At 49.8% G+C, this 21610-nt stretch overlaps 1 protein-coding gene across 1 annotated transcript in view; it reads right to left on the reverse strand.

Annotated features, from left to right (window-relative positions):
* Positions 1-151: 151 nt before the first annotated feature.
* Positions 152-21610, reverse strand: part of LOC138964365 (ruvB-like 1) — a 37559-nt gene continuing 16100 nt past the window's right edge. Inside the window, exons 5-10 of the mRNA XM_070336298.1 lie at positions 14777-14926; positions 13309-13372; positions 12299-12497; positions 10124-10226; positions 9687-9778; positions 152-1317 (exon numbers count right to left, since the gene is read on the reverse strand). Of these exons, the coding sequence (XP_070192399.1) occupies positions 1158-1317; positions 9687-9778; positions 10124-10226; positions 12299-12497; positions 13309-13372; positions 14777-14926 (768 nt within the window). The 3' untranslated portion in view covers positions 152-1157. The remainder of the gene's footprint in view (positions 1318-9686; positions 9779-10123; positions 10227-12298; positions 12498-13308; positions 13373-14776; positions 14927-21610) is intronic.

Raw genomic sequence — 21610 nt, forward strand, 5'->3', positions numbered from 1 at the left:
GTACATGCATGTGTTTTTGTGGTCACATCCACAAACACAGAGAGCCTTTCTAATTCTTTCTGACCTTGCTGGTTACTTCAAAAAAAAAAAGGTAGAGGGCTAGGCCTAAGGATGAACGCAAAGGAAGAAAATGTAATGAAGACAGCATCAGCACATTTTCAAAAGATATTTATTTTTCACTCGTTCAAAAATATACACTCATACATCTTTCTTTATTTGGTGTTTAACGTCGTTTTCAACCGTTAAAGGTTATATCGCGACGGAGAAAGGGGGGAGATGGGATAGAGCCACTTGTTAATTATTTCTTGTTCACAAAAGCATTAATAAAAAAAATTGCTCCAGGGGCTTGCAACGTAGTACAATATGACCTTACTGGGAGAATGCAAGTTTCCAGTACAAAGGACTTAACATTTCTTACATACTGCTTGACTAAAATCTTTACAAACATTGACTATATTCTATACAAGAAACACTTAACAAGGGTAAAAGGAGAAACAGAATCCGTTAGTCGCCTCTTACGACATGCTGGGGAGCATCGAGTAAATTCTTCCCACTAACCTGCGGGGGGTACTCATACATTCTCTCTTCCATCACAGCAAGTGCACACTGTCAAAAGTTAACATCTGTCCAACAGAAATGGAGAACTAAAAGCCACTTTTCATGAGCTTGTGTTTGAAAATGGAATGAAACAATTACAGTATTAATGAAAATCATCCCCCCCCCCCAAAAAAAAAAAAAAAAAAAAAAAAACCCTACCTAACTGTTTGTCTATTTTAAGCATCTTGATGCCAAACATACTGCATACAGTAATATTTAAGAAGTGTTGGGTAAAGATGGTAACACAATATTAAACATACCAGCCATAAAATCGGTGCTCTTTCACTGAAATAGGCTGAGTCAATAAATTGCTTTCCCCAAAGGATTATTGTTCCGATTGTGAAATGACTCCTTACTGTCAAACATTACGCATAGACTGCTGTAGCTTTCAAAGTCGTACGTTGCATTTTGGCTGCTGTAACTTTCAAACTCAAAACTACCAGCAACAAGAAAACCAAACGGCAAACATTCATTCAAATGCCCTGTCAGTCGGCACAGAGGTAAGAAACAAATGAATTGTTCGTGGCATGAATTGAAGTTTCACAAACAGCTGAGGAGAATCATTTTAAGTATTTGTCTTCCTGTTCTTGCAGCATTTTAGCAGAGGCCTTAGCGTCGAAGAACAGCTTGTCGATCTCCTCAATTTCCTCTTTGCCAACATTATCTTTGCCGTTGATTTTGGCCAAAATCATGCCTGGGGTAAGAAGTTGTACTGCGTACCTGGAACAGAAATCAACCTCACCATATTTACCTCTCCAAAGTAAATCACAAAAACGATGCATAGTACCATGGTAGCTGATGCTGTAAATGACAAGAAATCCTTATTGGTTTACAAGCAGGCAGGGTGTGCCGAAGAAGAAAATTTTCCATTTTTGGCTCACGTAACTGTAGCCTATGCGATGCTAACTTTTGTCTGTCTGTGCGTGCGTGCGTATGTATGTATGTCTGTGGTAGAAACTTTAACATTTGACTGAACACCGAAATACTAATTTTACCTGGTTATTATTCAAGCAACAGCTTCAAAGTATTGAAGCAATGATCAACATTTCGTCGGCACGTATGTAGTTAAAGTGTGTATCCAAAGAAAACGGGTGGTGGGGGGTTTTGGGGGGGTAAAAACAGCTGACTGGTTTGTGTCGTGTGTGGTATGTACCAGGTCAGGGGTCAAGGTTAGGTCAGATCGCGTGAAGGATTGTGGTATAGATACAGTTATCACCGAGCTGCAGTTCGCCGATTCGGAGAAGACGACTCATGATTTCACATTGTTCGGTTTCGTAGCTCCAGAAAAATAGATAAAGAAGATACCAAAGGAGATTTCCTACAGGTTAATATGCACAGCGTGTTTCCAGTGTCTGCGCGAGGAAGCGCTGTCGAAAGCGCAGTGTCGATCTGGCCATCTGGCAGTCGTGTCCCTGTAAGTAGGCTACAGACAGACAGATCTAGATCTAGTGTCTCGCACTCTTGCACCGTGTCACCTATGCTTACTGTGTGTGTGTATCACTGTATGTGTGACGGAGTGATTGAGTTTGTGTTACTGTTTGTCGATTTCTTACGTGAGCCTTGAAGGCTTCGCCTCTTGTTATGTAATATTTTAATGGACAATAAAGTGCTGTTATTGTTCATTCTCTCAGATCTGGCTACCCTTTGACATGGGATAAGGCCATGCCTCCACTTGGTCACATACTGAAAATGAACAGCCTAGGTGCTCTGTAGGAATATTTTGCAACCCAGGGGCTCGCATCCATGAGAGGTGGCATAGGACAAATGTCCTGGACAATGCAAAAGTAATAGGACATTTGTCCTGAACAAAAATAAATTATTAGGACATTAAATATCATATTCTTACTCCGAATCACATTAGCATTGAGTCACCTGAGATGCTTATCACTGAAAAACGCTTACCCGGCTAAAGAATTTAAAGGGAAGCAACCCCATCACCAAAACGAAAGTGAAAGTAGCTTTGGTAATGGGCCAGCACACCGGGAGTTACCTCCCATACGGGTGTGTGCCACGTCACTTCCTCTAGGAACACGTGCCTATTCTCATACGTCTTTTTCACCTCGGAGAGGACGGTTCACTTTTTGACGCTCTGTGGCTGACCTTGCGTGTTTGAGTGACACCCGCCGGCCACGTTACCCAGCTTTTCTGCTCGCCTTGCCTACAGTTTGGTGAGCTCGTTCCCGTTTGTTGTTGGTTGTTTGCGCTGTTTTCGTTACTGTACGTTGTCCGTTTTTTGCGGACTTGTGTGTCAGTGACTTGCGTGTTTCGCCATTTTGTTGTGTGAGTTAGTTAGCTAACTCGTGTGACTTTGCTAGTAGCTCTGCGTGCCCTCTTTCTGTTTGGGCAAGTGTAGCTTTAGTATTTTGTTGACGCGTAAGCGTGTGTGTTTACTGTGTTTTCAGTCGTTTAGACTTACGTTTCAGTAAATCTTTTTCACTTTGCCACGTGTTGTTGTCTAACGTGTCAGTGTCTTGCGTGTCGCCATTTTGTTGTGTGAGTTAGTTTTCTGGCTCGTGTGACTTTGTTTGTAGCTCTCCGTGCCTCTGCTTTTTATGGGGCAAGTTTAGCTATAGTATTTTGTAAACGCATTAGTGCGTGTGTTTACTGAATTTTCCAGTCGTTTAGACTTATGTTTCAGTAAAAAAATTTTTCGCGTTGCCACGTGTTGTTGTCAACATGTCTGATTCAGACAAGCGCCGTGGCAAGTCGGACCCCAAGGGGAAAATTAAGTCTAAGTCTTCCTCTTCCAAAGCAACGTTACTTGTTACAGACCAAGAGCGTAACACTTTGTTGGCTGTACCTATTTCGGCGCCTAGCGCTGTTACTACTTCTGCTTCTTTTGCGGCGCCTAGCGCTACTGTTACTTCTGCACCTGTCTCTACTTCGGAGACTTCGTCATCGTTGTTAGCACCTGGACAAGGTGCGTTGGTTTCCTCTCTGTTAAAGTCACTGGTTCCGGAAATCCGCAGCTTGGTGCAGGCAGAGTTTCAGCGTTCCGTCGCCAGCAGTTCGGCGTTTCCGGCATCTGGCAGTGACGTCCGGGCATTGGCTTCCGTGTCTTTGTCCTCCACTTCCGGCTTGGAGCAGCGTCCTCCCTCTTCAGCGTCGGCTGGTAAGCAGAGCTGGTCCGATAGCCCTCGTGAGGCGCCTGGACGTTCTCCTTCGGGGGACAGCTCTTTCGCATCGGGTCACGACCGATACCATGCTGATCTTTCATTTCCGGCGATAACCTACGAGGCCCCGGATTTGATCGAACAGCGGCGGCAGTCGGTTTCGACTGCCGCATTTCCGGCACTTGCCGGAAGTGATGATCCGTCCGCTCCGGCACGCTACGGCGGTCGCGGCAGGATGGAGTATTCACTGACTTCCGGTCCTTCCGGATCGCGAAGTCAACCAGTGCAGTCTTCACTTCCGCATTTTGCGGTTCCGTTGACTACACTTCCGGTTTCGGCCGGAAACGCTTCTTCCTCTTCTGGTGGTTCCTTCCGGATACCAGATAGTGGATTACAGCGTGCGCCTTCCGGCCTTCAAGCGCCTAGGCTTGAGCAGGCATCACTCCACTCAGTCGGGGGAGTGACGTCAGCTCATCCAGCTCCGGTTTTTGCGGATGGTCGTCCTGCTTACCCTTTACCTTCACAGGGTTTTGGGCTGCAGGATGATGTTAGTGCTCAGGCTTTTCCGGTTTCCGGTTTGCCAGGGCATGCTTCTGCTTCCGGAACTGGTGACTTCGGTCATGGTTCCACGTGTGACTATTCTGATGCTCCATCAGTGGTCAGCGAGGAGTCGCGGGGCGTGTTTCCGTCGAAGCTCAAGTCTGTTCTTGACGTCGCGGCGGAAGTAACGTCTCGTTATTTCCCTGAAGGGGTGGTGGCTGCGGACTCTTCCGCATCATTCGTTCCTTCTGCCATGGCGGACTTCCGGCCGGCACAGGAAGATGTTTCTTCCTTCCGGTTCGCCGAGTCTCCGTCAGTGGCTTACCAACTTTCGCATTCGCTGGTTCGTCCAGCACATGCGGGGAGTGGTATTCGGCCAGTGCCTGTTCCGTTACTGCTTCCTTTTGGTCCAGTTCCGGAATCAGCTCAGCAGTGGGTGGCTTCAGCTGCTCAAGCCTCTTCCTTCGTGCCTACGGCCAATAGGAAGCTTGGCATGCCCAATCAGAGCCAGAGTTGGCTGGCGTCTTTTGCACTCCCTAGGGCTACCCTTCCGGTTTCCCGGGAATTGCTGCCTCTTCTGACTAAACCGATCAAGCGTGATTCGGTTTTGCCGGTTTCTGAGGCTTCCCTCCTCTCTGCTGAGGAGGTTGGACGTCGGCAGATCGAACTGTCCTCCATTGCGGAGACTCTTGTTCGGGCTCTGTCTCGGGCATTGACCGATTCGCTGGTTCCTTTCACTCTCAGTGAAGAACAGAATGCGGACGATGTCTCTGCGCTTTTGACCGCATTGGCCAAGGTCAATGAGGAACAATTGCGTCTTTCCTCCCTGCAGTACACCCAAGCGGTACTCTGTAGGAGGGATCTCTTCCTCTCGCAGTCCCAATTCACGGAGCTGGCTACTAGGGAGACCTTGAGAGTCTCCCCGGTCTCAGAGGAGTCTCTCTTCTGTCCGCTGGCACTGGATGCCAGACAGAAGGAGATTCAGTCGAACAAGGACAGTCAGTTCCTTGACTACACTCTGAAGGGGGTGAAACAGTCTCAGCCTTCTAAGCAGAAGCAGGCTCAGACATCGTCAAACCCCAAGCCAGCTCAGAAGCGGCAGGCTCCGCCGGCCGCTCGTGGTGGGAAGAAGAGGACGGCATCGGGGAGGGGGCGTGGCGGCTCTGGAAGTAAGCCACACCCCCAATGAAGCGCTCCCGATCTCACCCCCCTCCCGCCCTCCACCTTGGTGATGGCGGGAGGCCCCTCCCGGGCACTTTCTCGTTGGATGTCGGTGGTAGACAGCCAATGGATTGTGGGAGTGGTGAGATCGGGCTTCCGTCTACTCTGGCGGGAGGAAAAGGTGCCTCTTACCCGAGTGCCGCCGCGGTTCAAGCCCCCCTTCTCGCAGGAAGCACGTTCCGTCTTGCAGTCGGAAATTGCCTCCCTGGAGCAGAAGGGCGCGGTGGAGAGAGTTCGGGTCCACAGCTCCCTGGGATTTTACGGGCGTCTGTTCGCTGTTCCCAAAGCGTCAGGAGGATGGCGTCCCGTGTTGGATTTATCTCTCCTCAATACTTTCTTGAGGGAGATAAAATTCAAGATGGAGACGCCAGCCTCTGTCCGAGACTCTCTCCGCCCAGGAGACTGGGTGACCTCGATCGATCTCACGGACGCATACTTTCACATTCTTATGCATCCGGCCGACCGGAAATGGCTTCGTTTCCGGTGGGGAGATCAGATCTACCAGTTTCGCGCACTCCCTTTCGGGCTGTCTCTCGCACCATGGATTTTCACCATGGTGGTGAGACAGGTCTGTGCACTGGTGAGGTCCCAGGGTATCCGTCTGCGGGCTTATCTGGACGACTGGCTCATCATGAACCAGTCCCAGAGCGGCTGTTCGCAGGATACCCTGACGGTTCTTCGAGAATCCAACTCGTTGGGGTTCTCGATCAACCGGGTAAAGTCGGAGCTGACCCCGTCACAGACATTCACTTATCTGGGGATGTCTTTCGACACGGTCGCTTGGACTGTCCAGCCTTCTCAGAGAAGGGTGGACAAGCTCCAAGCTCAGATTCGCTCCACTTTACCTCTCCTGATGGCTTCCATCCGCTCGCTCGCCTCCATCTTGGGGCAGATGGAGTCTATGGCTCTTCTGGTTTCACTGGGCCGGGTCCACAAACGTCCGCTTCAGTTCGCTCTGAAGCCGTTTGTGGATTCTCCTCTGGTGGACTGGGACGCCCTCATCCCTTTGCAGGGATGGTTCCAGTCTGCGACCCTTCCGTGGTTGGACACGGAGTGGGTCTGCAGAGGTGTTCCGATCGTCGTGCCCCTCCCCGACCTGGACCTCTTTACAGATGCGTCCAGGGAGGGTTGGGGGGCACATACAGATCTTCAGACTACTTCCGGTCTGTGGACGACGGAGCAGTCCTTGTGGCACATCAACTTGTTGGAGCTAGAGGCAGTTGCTCTAGCTCTGGCCAAGTTTCTGCCCTCCCTGTACGCCAAACATGTTCGTCTGTTTACAGACAACATGACAGTGGCGGCGTACATCAACAAGCAGGGAGGCTCGCGGTCCCCGTCTCTCTCGGAGAGGGCTTGCGAGATCCTGGTGTGGTGCTTTCAGCATCATATCACGATCTCGGCCAGGTACCTTCCAGGGAGGCTGAACACTCTGGCGGATGCGCTCAGTCGTTCCGGTACAGTGCTTCAGTCGGAGTGGACGATCACTCACGGGGCACTGCTTCGCCTTTGGGCCCAGGTCCAAAAGCCTCTGGTGGACCTTTTTGCCACAAGGTACTCAAAGAGGCTTCCGGTGTTCGTCTCGCCATTCCCGGACCCTCAGGCATGGCGAGTGAACGCTCTGGACTTTCCCTGGACGGGTCTGGAGGCGTACGCCTTTCCTCCCTTTCCGTTACTCAGCCGAGTAATCCGGAAAGCGGAGATGGAGGAGCCGGCCCTGCTTCTTCTGGTCGCTCCTCTGTGGCCGTCGCAGGTCTGGTTTCCAGATCTTCTTCGGCTCGCCCAAGGGCCCCCCATTCCTCTCGCACTCGTGTGAGGGGAACTAGTGCAGCCCCGAACAGGCATTCCACACGAGGAGCCCAGTCTTCTGAAGCTTCACGTGTGGAAGTTGTTCGGGACTCGCTGAAGCGCTCTGGGGCGTCGTCTTTGACTCTGGACTTGGTGGCTCGCTCGCATAGAGCGTCCACCTCTTCAGTTTATGCTTCCCACTGGAAGGCATGGACTGCCTGGTGTTCAGCTAGAGGGGTGAGTTCGGTGGCTCCGCGCTCTATTCAGGTCGCTAACCACCTCTCTTTCATGTCTTCACAGGGCGCCTCAGTCTCCTCGTTGAGGGTCCGGCGCTCCGCTATCTCGGCGACTCTTAAGCAGATTGGTCGTTCTGTTCGAGTCGGGGGCGTTATAGCTGCAGTCATTAAAGGGGCTGCTCTTAAGGAAGCTAAAGCTCGTTTGCCCGCTCCCAAGTGGGACTTGTTTTTAATCCTGGAATTCCTTCGTTCTGCGGATTTTGAGCCTTTAAGCGAGGCCAGTCTGTTCAATGTCACTCGCAAAGCGCTGTTTCTCCTTTTGTTGGCTACGGCCCGACGGGGTAGCGAGGTCCACGCCCTGTCGGGTCAGCCTGGGGATATCTCCTTTGAGCCGGACGGTTCCGCATCTTTGCGTTTCCGGCCTGATTTCCTGGCCAAGAATCAGTCTCCGGGGCAGGCCTCTCCGCTGGTTAGAGTTAAGGCTCTGACCAGCGCGTTGGCCCCGGATGACCCCGATTCGGTCAATTGCCCTGTGAGGGCACTTCGTCTGTACTTAGCCCGGACTCAGCCGATTCGGTCTAGTTCTCAGAAGTTGTTGTTTATCTCTCTCCTTACTAGGCGCGAGAAAGATTTGTCGAAGGTAACGTTGGCCCGGTGGGTGTCCTCGCTCATCAAGCAGGCTTATGAGTGGAGTCGCACAAAGAGGGGGGGGGGTTATGCCCTCCTTGCCACTTGACTCGGCCCGAGCCCATGAAACGAGGGCGTGGGCATCCTCTCTGGCAGTTCTGCGCTCCAGACGTCTAGAGGAGGTGCTGACAACTGCGTATTGGCGTTCCGAAGATGTTTTCATAAACTTTTATCTTCGGGACGTCACAGCTCTTCGACAGGATGGCTCCAGAGGCCTTCCAGCGCTCATAGCAGCAGGCCAGTTCCTGTCCAGAACTTGATGGTGAGTTTTGATTCATTTCTAGCCCACCGCCTTGTTGATGTTATCTGCTAATGTGATTCGGAGTAAGAATATGATATTTAATGGAAAATTTCCTAAATAAATTTTCATTTAATTAATATACTTACCCGAATCACATACTGTATTCCCTCCCACCTGCCCCGCTTATGGTTTTAAGATTTTTTAAAGCCGTATGAGAATAGGCACGTGTTCCTAGAGGAAGTGACGTGGCACACACCCGTATGGGAGGTAACTCCCGGTGTGCTGGCCCATTACCAAAGCTACTTTCACTTTCGTTTTGGTGATGGGGTTGCTTCCCTTTAAATTCTTTAGCCGGGTAAGCGTTTTTCAGTGATAAGCATCTCAGGTGACTCAATGCTAATGTGATTCGGGTAAGTATATTAATTAAATGAAAATTTATTTAGGAAATTTTCCATTTTTGTTCTGCAACAAAACTTAAATTTAATTAAACTTGACTAGTTTCTTGTCACAAAGGTAACAGAACAAATAAAATAATTATTTGGGCAAAACAGTAGCAGAACAAATCAAAGGGAGGGGTAACGTCTTTTTTTCGGCGCCAAATTTTCACTTTCTAGAGCTATGGTTTCATCTGGTTCTGGCTGCTCAGAGTCTAGAGGGAGCTCAGTTTCAGTGGTACTAGCCGCTGATGAGGGCAGAGATTTGAAGTACAAACGCTTCTGGCTTTTTTCTGGCACCAATTTTCCTTTTGGCGGCATGTTGCTTTTTCGGAAAAAAAATGCGAAACTGTCAACTGGCTTGGAGCATTCAGAGTTGCAACCCTTGGAAAGTTTCCAAGTACTGACAATGTCCGGATCAAATGAAAGCATAATTGGACAATGACCACTTTGTGACAAAAACAATAGGACATAATTATGTCCTCTTGCATGAAAAATGTATAGGACATTTGGAAAAAATATGCATGTATGTCCGATGCCTGACGTGGATGTGATCCCCTGTGCAACCAGTGGCTTTTTAAACATTAATTCATATACATCTGCACAGAGCACCCAGACTGTTCATTTTTGGTATTTGACTAAGTGGAGGGATGGGCTTATTCCATGTTAAAGCCTGGCCAAAACTGAGACGATTAATGGGTCTGTTTTCACGAAAAGGCAACTGCCTTTAAATATCACATGCACCTAATGATACAATGCATTCAATCCAGCTTCTGTGCACAAATACAAATGTTTGCACAATATACATACAATGTTTGCATAATTTACATACCTGAGAGTAGTCCGCACACCAATGCCTCCTAGCTGTTGTAAAGACTCATCCTCAATCTGGATACTTTCTGTCTCGGATCGGAGTTGCAAAATCTGAAATAGTCACCATTTCTTTCAGTGTATGGAAAGACTCACTGCTCATAATTGAATCTTATTTATCATTCAGAGTACTGCTCATGCTGGCTTGTTTCATGAACCATAAACATGTTATGATGTTAGCTCTCCATGACACTAAAACTAAAAGAGCAAAATGTTACAATAATTAAAACATAAAGTGATGATGATTCAGTCTATGGAGGCTTAACGCTGATAAGAAATGACATAGTTAACTCTGAAATCAAGAGTTTTCTTTTTAATTGATCACCTACTTTTCAGACAGTATTCACAATATGAATACAAAACATAGTAGCCAGAATATATCTGCATGCTAACACATACCTGTGTCATTTCCTCTTGGGAGTAGGGGAGAGTTCGGACTATCATCACACGATCCAATAAATCCATTGGCATACCATGAGGAGCAACAATATCTTCGGTACCCCTGGAAAAGTATGATTGATGTGGTCATTCAATTGAAAAACATTGCATACATTTCTCACTTCAAGCACACAAAGACTATCACATAACATAAATCATTCCCACTCCAGCATACACACCCACTTAAATTAACCAAACAGTATTTTGTTCAGATACATTTTCACAACGCCATGCAGTTTATAACAAAGAAGCACAAGATAAACTTATAAATGCACAGCCAGATCTATTGCAATTTTCTTTCATGTGGAAACTGAGAACTGAGGTGAAACTACTGCACCATGTGTTACTGCTTCTTCAACCTCTTACAACTTTGACTGCAGAACATCGGCACAACTCTCCCCCAGCCACTCAGTTGGTCATGCACAAAACTTAAATTGAAAATGCATTTGTTCATTGGCATCTGGCTCATGCACAGCCCACACTGCAGACCTGTTTACCCCCAAAAGTGTTTTGGAGTAATGCTCAGCCCCAAAAATAGTAATCCTGGCACAAAAATAGTAATCATCCAGCATTCACAACTGTGTCTGCGAAACGCAATCCATCATTCACAAACAAAACACATCAGTCAGTTTTTGTAGTCATCATAATTTCAAAGAAGATCACATCAAAAGCACATGCATCACTGATTCTTTTTCTTTTGCTCGTAGTAGGCCTTTTTCAGTGTGTCAAGCGCTTCTCTACTGTACTTGCGCTTGCCGAATGAGTGAGGGCGAGACTTCACCACTAGAATAAGGCTCTCCAGCGTCTCATCAGACAAGACATGATCTCTGGTCAGTCCTGTGCTCTTTCACCCCATTTTGCCATTGAAAAAAACAATGCCAAACATGTGAATTAATTAAAAAAAAAAAATTTTTTTTTTTTTTTTTAACATTTTTTTTATTTATGAAAATCGTAGTCTTGACACGGATAGCGGAATGGCGTATTTTTTGCAGAAAATCGTAATAAATTACGCCAAAATCGTAAGGGTAAACAGGTCTGCCACAGGCATCCAAGTATTGCAAATTAAATCAAAATCTGACGTTACAGTCTCACACACACACACCCCAAAACAAAACAAAACCCCATTAAAACGGTTAACCATGTAAAATAAATCAGGTCAAAAACAAAATCATAAAATGGAGGTTTACTGAAATTCTAACCACAAAATATGAAAAAGGAAGGGGTAATTAAGTCATCACTCCCGTACTGACACCAAGACTACATCATTCTACCGCCAAAGTGCACAAAACATTTCCAGCAGATGTACTGGGAATGTTAGTCCAATTTGAAAGTGTGGTGTTGATAAGAGATGTCATGACTAGCCAACAGGTAACAGCAGTCAATGACGTCTCATCGTTGCTGTATGCATCGTATGTCACTGTTGGAATCAGGGAACGACTCCTCAGCCGGCTTAATTAGTGCATCAATTTTTCTTTAATCACAATCACATTTTCCTAGGCAAGTTTTTTAGCTTTTTTTTTTGGGGGGGGGAAACAGACTTTTCTGGGGTTATTTCTCTTAAATCCAATTATAGCAGAGCAGAGATACAGCAGTGTCTGCCCCGTCTGAAAGTGTGGTGTTGATAAGACATGTCATGACTAGCCAACAGGTAACAGCAGTCAATGAAGTCTCATCGTTGCTGTATGCATCGTATGTCACTGCTGGAATCAGGGAACGACTCCTCAGCCGGCTTAATTAGTGCAACAAATTATCCTCTAATCCAAAATGGTATCATTAACCTGAGGTCAGAGAATCCATGCTCTCTTTTTATTTATTTTTTATTTTGAATGTCTTCTTTTTTTTTTTTATACACAGAGTCCTGGAGTGTATAAACCATATGCTTCTATAGCTTCTTCAACTGCAAAGATCACCTTTAAAAGAGGAGGCTCCACAGTGGTGCCTGCATTGTGAGGCCCCTCTGATGAGTGGAGACATCCTATGAAAGGACACCATAGGGAGTCCCTTTGTCTATTATCTTATCCAAAATCTACCTGTCATGACAGGCCACCTGCAATGTAGGGCCACTTGAACTGGTCCCCAGGGTGTCCTTTCATTGCAGGTACCACTGTACTGTGAAACTTGCGTACTTATTCTTACCTGATGGTGCATTTGCCGCGGTTGGTGGCAAAGATGACGATGGGGGCGATGGTGGACTCAAGGGCGCGGTGGAGGTAAGTGAAGCACTCGATGTCCAGCATGTGCACCTCGTCGATGAAGAGTACGCCAGGAACCAGCTCCGCGATGCCCTGGTCGATGTATTTGTTCACCACCTTGTTGATCTCCTTCCTCAGCTTGTCTGAAAATGAAAATAATGCATGAGAATACTGAGGATCACTGATAGTGAAAACGAGGACACAGGGTTCAGCCTGGGAGGAAATGACTATGGGTCATTTGACCCCATCAACCAAATTCGAATCATGTGTGATGCGCCAAGTAGGCTTGGGGGGGTCCAGGGCATGCGATCTGATGCAATCTGAGCTTAGAACTTGCTTACGTCTCATGTTAACAAATGGTGTATGTGTGTGGGTGTGTGCGTGCTATGCCTAAAACAAGGGAGGCACAGTGGTACATATCCTGATGCCCCCTTTGACTCGCCGAAGAGAATTATAATCTAATGGGTCATTTTCATTTTTATGTGCCAATGGCGCATGCCGTGTTAATAAACCGAACCTTGAAGACAAATGCACTACAGCCTTGTGGTTAATATACTTGCTCACCACTTTGGTTATTGATTAGATCCAGTTGTCTGGGAAAGATTGTTATTTTACGATACTCAGTTACTGTACCACTCAAAATAACAAAAAAACAAACAAACAGCAAAAGGTACACAAACTGCATGACAATTGACATTCAAAATCAAAACCTACAGGTCTGACTCCATCTTCCAACAGTGAGGAGGAATGTGGAGTTCAACTCAGCAATGTGAACTGGGGTTAAGCACAGCAGAAAATATTAAGAATGGAAAAATGAAACAGCCCATGAGGTAGATAAGGACACCGGAATCATGAAAACAACAAGGGAGTACTTGATTCCCATTCAGCAACATAAATAGAAAAGAAAACTGATGCCAGGCGAAACGAGGCAGAGTGTGTGTAGAGCAGACCAACCTGTGATTTCTGTTTTCTTGGGCTTCATAAGCTGCCCCATCATGGACATGATGTCCTGGCCTCCCTGTAACACAACACCCAATATAAAGTTTAAACACACATGGCATATGAACACACAAATGTTAATAAATGCATGTACACAGTTCAGATTCCAGTGGTGCAGCAGAACCAACTTTTTCAAAACTTCAAAAAAGCTGTGAAAATCATGTCTTAAAGTTAAACAAGAAATAGTTTTAAAAGGGCAATCAATTTACAGAGGTTATGAACATAAAATCTGCAAAAGAAAGGTCTTCAAAAAGGGAGGGGGGGGGGGGGGGGGGGGGGGGGAGGTGAGTCGTCTTAAATTGAGGAGAACTCAAAAAGTACAGTCGCTACAAGCTTTGCATTCTACAGATGACAGGGTCCCCACTGGTTTTTAGAAACAAAATTCCATGACTTTTCCATGAGCCTCAATAACATTTTTCATGACTAGATCCACAGGTCGCCATTTCCGAACACGCAAACTTTTTACGTCTTGTCACTGCCAGTTTTGACACTGGCTTGCTTTGCACTGAATTTGAGTCAGTTTCTACGCAGTGTCTCTTCGACAAGCAAGTCAAGCATTTGCTACGCAGTCAGATTATCGGTAATGTTTGCTGGTCCTGTCATTTCATTAAACTGGACCAGCCACTGTTTGTATCCATCTGCACTTTCGTAAATTCCGTTTCGTAACCGTCACTGTGACTTGACGAACTGTCATTTTTTTCACCGCGATACAGAGTTCATTGCGAAGATCTTCCTTGGTAATTCATTCCAATTCCGCATACTTTTTGTTGTCAAGAAACAACTCGAAAGAAAGTTTCAAACTCATCATCCTCCATCTTGCTTGTCGAAGCGCTAAAGTACTTTATCGATGCAAAAACAAAAGCAGAAAACTTCGACAAAACCGACTTAAATGCAGCGCAGACGACACGACAACGGAAGGAAGTGAGCCTCGCTTTGGCTCAAGTGCCGTTAAAAATACCGTTATTCTCGTATGCAAATACGAACGAGAAGTTGGTCATACGAACAAGTCTTGTGCTGGCGACGCAAATCGCTGCTGGCTGGCAAAGGGGGGGGGGGGGGGGGGGGGATGGCTGGGCGACGAAAATAGCCGCTGGCGTGCTAAAGGTTAATTTTTTTTTCTTTCTTATTTTTGTTAAATTCCATGACTTTCCATGACTTGAATTGAAATTCCATGACTTTCCAGGCCTGGAAAATTAAAAATCAAATTCCATGATATGACTTTCCAGGTTTTCCATGACCTGTACGAACCCTGAGATGAGCATCTACTTTCAGTCAATGGACTTTCCAGAAACTCTTCTCGCCACTCCCTCCTCTAGATTCATTCCAAACCTAAAGATCTGAATGATAAATGTAGTACCAATTTCCACATTTATTTGCCAATTTCTTTCTCTATACCGAGTTCCAAAAAAGACACCATCATTACCTGTGGCCTTGCATTTGCAATATCAAGGTCGTGAAGTGTGACATCCTGAATGACCTCTTTCTTCTTGTGCACATCTCCTTTGGGCAGTGGGACATACTCTTCTGCCTCCAGATCATACTCTGTTGCGTAGCTGTCTGATCGACCTTGTCTCTGAAACACACAGGGTCAACGTCATCAGAATTCAAGAAGTGCCGTGTTTTGCTCACTCAAACAACAAGACACATGATATTTTGTGCACTAAATGTGCAAAGTCATGAAAATTTATATTAATTTTCTTATTTATTTATACTTACCAACACAATGTTATTTTGCATATAGCCCCTTAACTACCGAAAGAAAACGAAAGTGAAACTAGAGTTATACCCCAGAGTGACCGCCCTTTGCAGGTGGCGCCAGCAGTGCTTGGCGCCAAGCACTGTCAGCTGGAATGCGGCACAGGCAACGCGGGCGCGCCACTTATCACTTCACCTATAAAACCGAATAGGCATGTGAAGAGGGGAGGAGGGAGGGAACAATAAGAATAACATTGTGTTGGTAAGTATAAATAAATAAGAAAATTAATATAAATTTTCATGATTAATTTAGATTTACCAAGCACAATGTTATTTTGCATAGAATACCACCGAGGAGGTTGGGATCCCATGCCTTATCACTCCCAAAAGAAGGTTGTCAGAGCAGGGGGAAGGCAGAGGTGCACGCACAGTGAACACCTAAGGACCTGGCCCCTGTCTGAATGAACCAAGGATTTGAAAATATCCACATATCTATGGTAAGAGACAACACTCACCTAGAGAGAGACCAGAGATTGTGCGAGAACAGCTTTCTTGATGCCGTAGGTCTCGTCTCCCCGTCTAGCCGAGAACGTGCGGAGGTAGAAGTCTGTGAAGGTAGACACAGACCTCCAGTAGGCTGCGTGCATGACTTGAGTCAACGGCACCCCCCGAACGAAACTGAGTGAGGAACTGATGGCCCGGATCTCATGTGCACGAACCGGAGTCGTTCGTGTCAGGTTAGCGTTTTTGTAAATTTGTTTGATCAGAAAAACTAACCAGCGAGCAATCGTCTGCTTGGAGATATCTCGTTCCATGTTAGGCAGAAGGGAGATAAACAAGGCTCGTTTAGTGGCCCTATGAGAAGCAGTACGGTCAAGATAGGCCTTTATGGCCCGAACGGGACATAAAAACCTATCCGGATCATCAGGGTCAAGGTCCCGAGTGAGAGAGGGAATGACGATGGGGGCTGAAAACACATCAGCCAGTTGGTTTTTTGCTCTGAACTCAGGCAAAAAGGAAAGAGTCATGGACGAAAGGTCAGGGGCAAACTCGACATCGTGTGGGAGACCACTGATGGCGTGGATACCACTGACTCTGCGAGCAGTTGCGAGCGAAACAAGAAAAACGGTCTTGAGAGTGAGGTCCCGAAGGGAGGCAGAGCTCAGAGGTTCGAACGGAGGAGACCTCAAGGCGTTAAGCACGAGGAAAACGTCCCATTTGGGAAAGGTGACTGTTTTGCGCACAGAACGGTTCTTAATTCCGTCGATCAGATTGGTGATGAGGGAAGAATGAATGAGATGGAGAGGCCTAACCCCCGTGGCAGCCGCGATGGTACTGGTGACCGACGATTTGTACCCTAAGAGGGTACAAGCTTTGAAACCTTTCTGTAGATGAAGGGAGGAAAGGAAATTAGCCAGCTGGGTTGGAGAAGGCTGTAATGGGTCAAATTTCTTTCCGGCAGCGAAGGAAACCCAAGTGGACCAGCGTAGGGAGTAAAGGTTGTTAGTAGAGGGACGCCGAGCGTCAAGAGACAAGGAAACAGCGTGTGACGAAAGTCCTAATGTTCGCAGTTTTGACCGCACAAAAGCCAGGCGGTCAGGCGGAGGGAGTCGGGCGCGGGGTGTGGTATGCCCGATCGAGGTTGCAGGAGACTGAGCGAGTCGAGATTGAGGTCGAACGGGGGAACGTGGGAGAGCGCGACCAGTTCGGGGAACCAAGCTGCCGTGGGCCAAAAGGGCGCGACCAAAAGCAGTGTGGGCCTCTCCTGAGCGTACTTGGCTAGGACTCGGGTTACCAGAGCCGTCGGGGGATAGGCGTAGGCTTGGAGACCCGACCATGGCAGAGCGAATGCGTCCTTTCCGAAGGCCATGGGGTCGTGAAACGGACTCACGTACAGAGGGAGTCGCTTGCTGTACCGAGTGGCAAAGAGATCCACTAACGGAGTGAACCAGTGGGACCACAGAGGAAGAAGGGCCTTGTGGGAAATGGTCCACTCGGTCGGCAAGATCTGATCTCGGCGACTGAGGAGATCCGCGAGGGAGTTCAGTTTCCCCGGGATGAACTGCACTGAGAGGAGGATGTTCTGCTGGAAACACCAAAGCAAGATCTGCTCGGCCTTCAACGAGAGGGACGTTGAGTGTGTGCCCCCCTGGTTTTTCAGGTAAGCTAGGCAGACTGTGTTGTCCCCGTGAAGGAGAACAGACTTTCCCCGAAGGGTAGGAGCAAACTGAAGGAGAGAGAGGCGAACCGCCTCCATCTCGAGGAGATTGATGTGGAGTAGAGACTCCTGAGGGCTCCAGAGGCCGGAGGTCTCGAGAAGATCGAGGTGAGCGCCCCAGCCGGTCTTGGAGGCGTCCGTGAAAAGAAACACCTGAGGGGCTGGGGGCTGGATGGGTACCGGGGTCCTCAGCCACACCGGGTCTAACCACTGAGAGACAGCGGCCAGAAACCACGGGCCCAGAGTGATCACTTGCGAGTAGACAGGTGGTTTCGAGGACCGGAGAGCGACTTCTCGTTGGAGGGGACGCTTGAACACCCTCCCCAGAGGAAGGAGGGGGAAAAGGGATTCCATCGTACCCAGGAGTTGGCAAAGGTGACGAAGGGTCACGGTGCGGCGAGCACTGAGTCGCGCAATCCGTGACGTCAGGGCGTCGAGACGGGCTGAGGTGGGAGCCACCGTGTAGGCCACCATGTCGAAAGACATGCCCAAATAGACAAAAGATTGGGACGGGTGGAGGTCGGACTTGGAGTGGTTGATCAGAAAGCCCAACTCTGAAGTCCAGTCCATGACCAGGCGCGAGTGAGTCCGACAGAGGGACTGGGTTGCCGCCAGGGTCAGCCAGTCGTCCAGGTAGAGCTTCAGGCGAACTCCCTCCGCCCGGACCAAGGCAGCCAGTTCTCTGGTGACCTTGGTGAAAATGAGGGGGGCCAGAGACAGACCGAAGGGGAGGGCCCGAAACTGGTAGACCACCCCTGACCAGACGAACCGGAGGAGGTGTTGAACGTTCGCGTGGACCAGGATGTGAAAATAAGCGTCCGATAGATCGAGAGACGTGGCCCAGTCCCCCGGCCGGATGGCAAGTCTGATAGAGGGGGGAGTCTCCATCTTGAAAGGAGACTTTTGAATGTGCTCGTTTAGAGCAGAGAGGTCGAGAATCGGCCTGAACTCGCCGTTCTTTTTGGGGACCGTGAAGAGACGGGCGTAAAATCCCGGGCCGGGTTTGGACACCGGGAAGATGGCGCCTTTTGTCAACAGGTCCCGGACCTCTGCCTCCAGAGCACGAGCCCGAGAGGGATCGCTTGGTTCTGGGAACGCAATCGGGACGCCCGTGAGAGGAGGGGGGGAAACCAGAGGGAAGGAGTACCCCGTCCGTACCACTCTCAACACATACTGATTTCGAACGTGTTTTTCCCAAGCCGGGAGAGCACGTCGAAGAGAGCCCACGGAGGACAGGAGAGGGGCGGGGTGTTGGGAGGGCGGGCGGGGCGAGTCAAAAGGGACCCGAAGAAGGCTGCCGCTTCTGGGGGCCCTTCTGCCCTGGTTTCCGGGCCTTCTGCCGCTTCTGCCCGACGGGCTGAGGGCGGCGAAAATTCTGAGATTCCGGTTGCCGAGTGGGCCGCACCGGTTGAAAAGAAGAAGTTTGAGCGGCAGGGGGGCGGAAATCCTTGGGTGGGTTGCCCTTGTGACGCTTGGGAGGGGGGGCAGAACACGTCCGCGACCCTACCAAGAAATCTGACTGACGCCGCTTGTGCGACTGTTCAACCACGGCCTTGACAGTACCGGGATTAAACAGTGCAGACGGCGTGGTCAGGGTGTTCCGCAAAGAACGCCGTTCCTCAGGTGAGAGATAGGACGACTTAAGGTGTGCGTCCCGGAACAGCGCGAGCAGCTGTGCTCTGAGACGGAGGAGAAGTTCCGTCTGAGAGGTCATAGCGGCCCTAAGGGCAGAAAAGGCGTGTCCGGCCTGGTTACCGTCCACCTGGGCTAGGGGCGTGAAACCAGACCGGAGGTTGGAACCGGAGGCCACCGTACCCGTCGAGTTGATGGCAGCGTCTGACCAATGCCATGCATTGGAGAGACATTGAAGAGAGTCGCTGACGACCCCCTCCAAATGCGAAAAAGCCAACGGGGTCAAAGCGAAGGAGGACACTGCAGGGGCAGAGCCCCGAAAAGGTTCGTTATCGGCACCCACCGCCTTACTGGTGTGTTGAAAGGGGAGGGTGCTAGAGTCGAACGCGAACTGACCCCCGCTTTTACAAGTCATCCTAGGGAAAGAAAAAGGATCCCTAGGATTGGGGAAAGAGGGAGCAGTGTCCTGGGCCTCTGGGGGGACAGTGCTGCCAGTCTTGTCCGAATCATTAGACCGGAAAGACTGGAGCACGAGGTCCCACGCCAACCGAAGGTTAGGGTGACAGGTCAGTCGTAGGCGCGAACGCCTGTCACTCAGGGGACCCCCCTGCATGGAGTCGAAGGCCGCCCGAGCGTTAGCCTTAGAGGACTGGCCTTCGGAAAACGCCCCGTCTCCCAACTTGTCCGCCAACAGGTTGAGGAATGTGGTTGTCACCGTGGACCTGTCGGCAGACGGGTCCTCAGGGGAAATTTCCTCTGACTCAAAAAGAGCCAGCGGAGGAGAAGGAGGACACCCAGGGCGTGGAGCCTGGGGAGCCGAGGGGTTCTCAGAGTGTGTGGTTGACGGTATAGAACCGGAACCTCCTCCCCGGACTGCAGAGGAGAGAGAGTCAAGCTGACCCTGGACGGAGCGCCTCAGAGAAAAGAGTTCCTCCTTGAATGAGGACATCATTGAAAGAAGACTGTTTGAAGATGTGTCAGCAACCTTAGGAAGCTGAAGATCGGGATACAGATCGTCCTCGGACGAGATGTCGTCGAACTCCCGAAAGGCGGAAGGCAGGCCTAAATCAAAGTCCTGGGGGTGGTCGAAACCAGAGCCCGCCAGAACCGAGGAGGTCACTGCCTGTGAGGTATGTCCCCCATGAGGGGGGGCCACATCAGAACCGTCCCGGGCCGCGGGCCCGTTAGGAGGAGCGGCACGGGAGCTGTCCCAAAACGTGGCCCCGTTCAGGGCAGCGGCCCGGGCCCCGGCCCCGTCGGGGCACGGAGCCCGGGCCGGGGCCCACACCGGGCCCGGGGCCCGGGCCCCGACCAGGCCAGCGGCCCGGGCCCCGCCAGAGCACGGGGCCTGGGCCCCGACCAGGCCAGCGGCCCGGGCCCCGTCCAGGCCAGCGGCCCGGGCCCCGTCCAGGCCAGCGGCCCGGGCCCCGTCCAGGCCAGCGGCCCGGGCCCAGGTCCCGCCCCGGCCCCGCGAGAACACGGGGCCCGGGCCGCGGACTCGCCCAGGCCTATTGACCGGGCCTTGTCCAGGCTCGTGGTCCGGTCGGCGTCCCCGTGATTGGGAGAGGAGCGGTCAACCGACATGACCAGGCCATCTAAGTCCGATATCACGCAAGGGGCTGCGAGTGACTGGACAGATGAAATCCCCAGGAAACCAGCGTCCCGTAAGACTTGACAGGCCGCAGAGAGAGCTGCGGAGGACGCTGCAGGTAGCTGGGAGGCAGTGGAGGGGAGCGCTGAGACCGCCTCCAAAGCCTCCGTGACTTGACCCCGCAGTTGGTCCGGACCTTGACCCTGAAGACCGGGGGGAGGGGGGTAGTCAGTCAAAACCGGACCACCCGCCTGTCCCCCGGAACCAACTAGTAGACCAGAGGGGGTCTCACTCCGTAAAGGCGGGTGAGAGAGGGAAGGTTGAACCTCGGAGCCCCCACTCAAAGGGGAAGGGGGCTCCGGGGTCGAGCGGCCAGAAATCGGCGCACTCAACAACCTTTGTTGGAGGAGATCCAACTTTCTTTGTTTGGAACGACGCTTACGCAGAGCGTTAGGAGTAGGGGACGGGCTGGGGGCCCAACGTCCCGTGCTATCCCGGCTCTGATCAGAACCAGACATAATTATAATGTGAATGAACTAGGAAAGAAGATAAAGCTAGCAAGCAGACGATAGCTGAATCAAAAATAGAAAAAATTTTTCACTTCCCTGAACAAGAAGACACCGGTCGCGTGTGAAGATCCCAAGAAAACCAACGGTATTCACACCAGAAGCGTAGGTTCTGCGTTCGTGGGCTGAAACTCCCACGTACACTCGTGTTTTTTGCACGAGTGGAATTTTACATGTATGACCGTTTTTTTACCCCGCCATTTAGGCAGCCATACGCTGTTTTCGGAGGAAGCATGCTGGATATTTTCGTGTTTCTATAACCCACCGAACTCTGACATGGATTACAGGATCTTTTTCGTGCGCACTTGGTCTTGTGCTTGCGTGTACACACGGGGGTGTTCGGACACCGAGGAGAGTCTGCACACAAAGTTGACTCTGAGAAATCAGACATGAGACCAGCAAATGTTCAAAAAGTAGGAAAGTGAGCCGGGGTCCAGGGGCCGCTTAGACCCCTGGTGAGGTCCAGAGGCAACGCCCCGGTAGGGGGTTCAGGGGGGCGAAGCCCCCCTGACGGAAAATGAATGTTAGAATTATAAAGGCCATTTTGGGGCCTCT

The sequence above is a fragment of the Littorina saxatilis genome, linkage group LG4 (genome assembly GCF_037325665.1).
Source record: "Littorina saxatilis isolate snail1 linkage group LG4, US_GU_Lsax_2.0, whole genome shotgun sequence".
NCBI lineage: Eukaryota > Metazoa > Mollusca > Gastropoda > Littorinimorpha > Littorinidae > Littorina > Littorina saxatilis.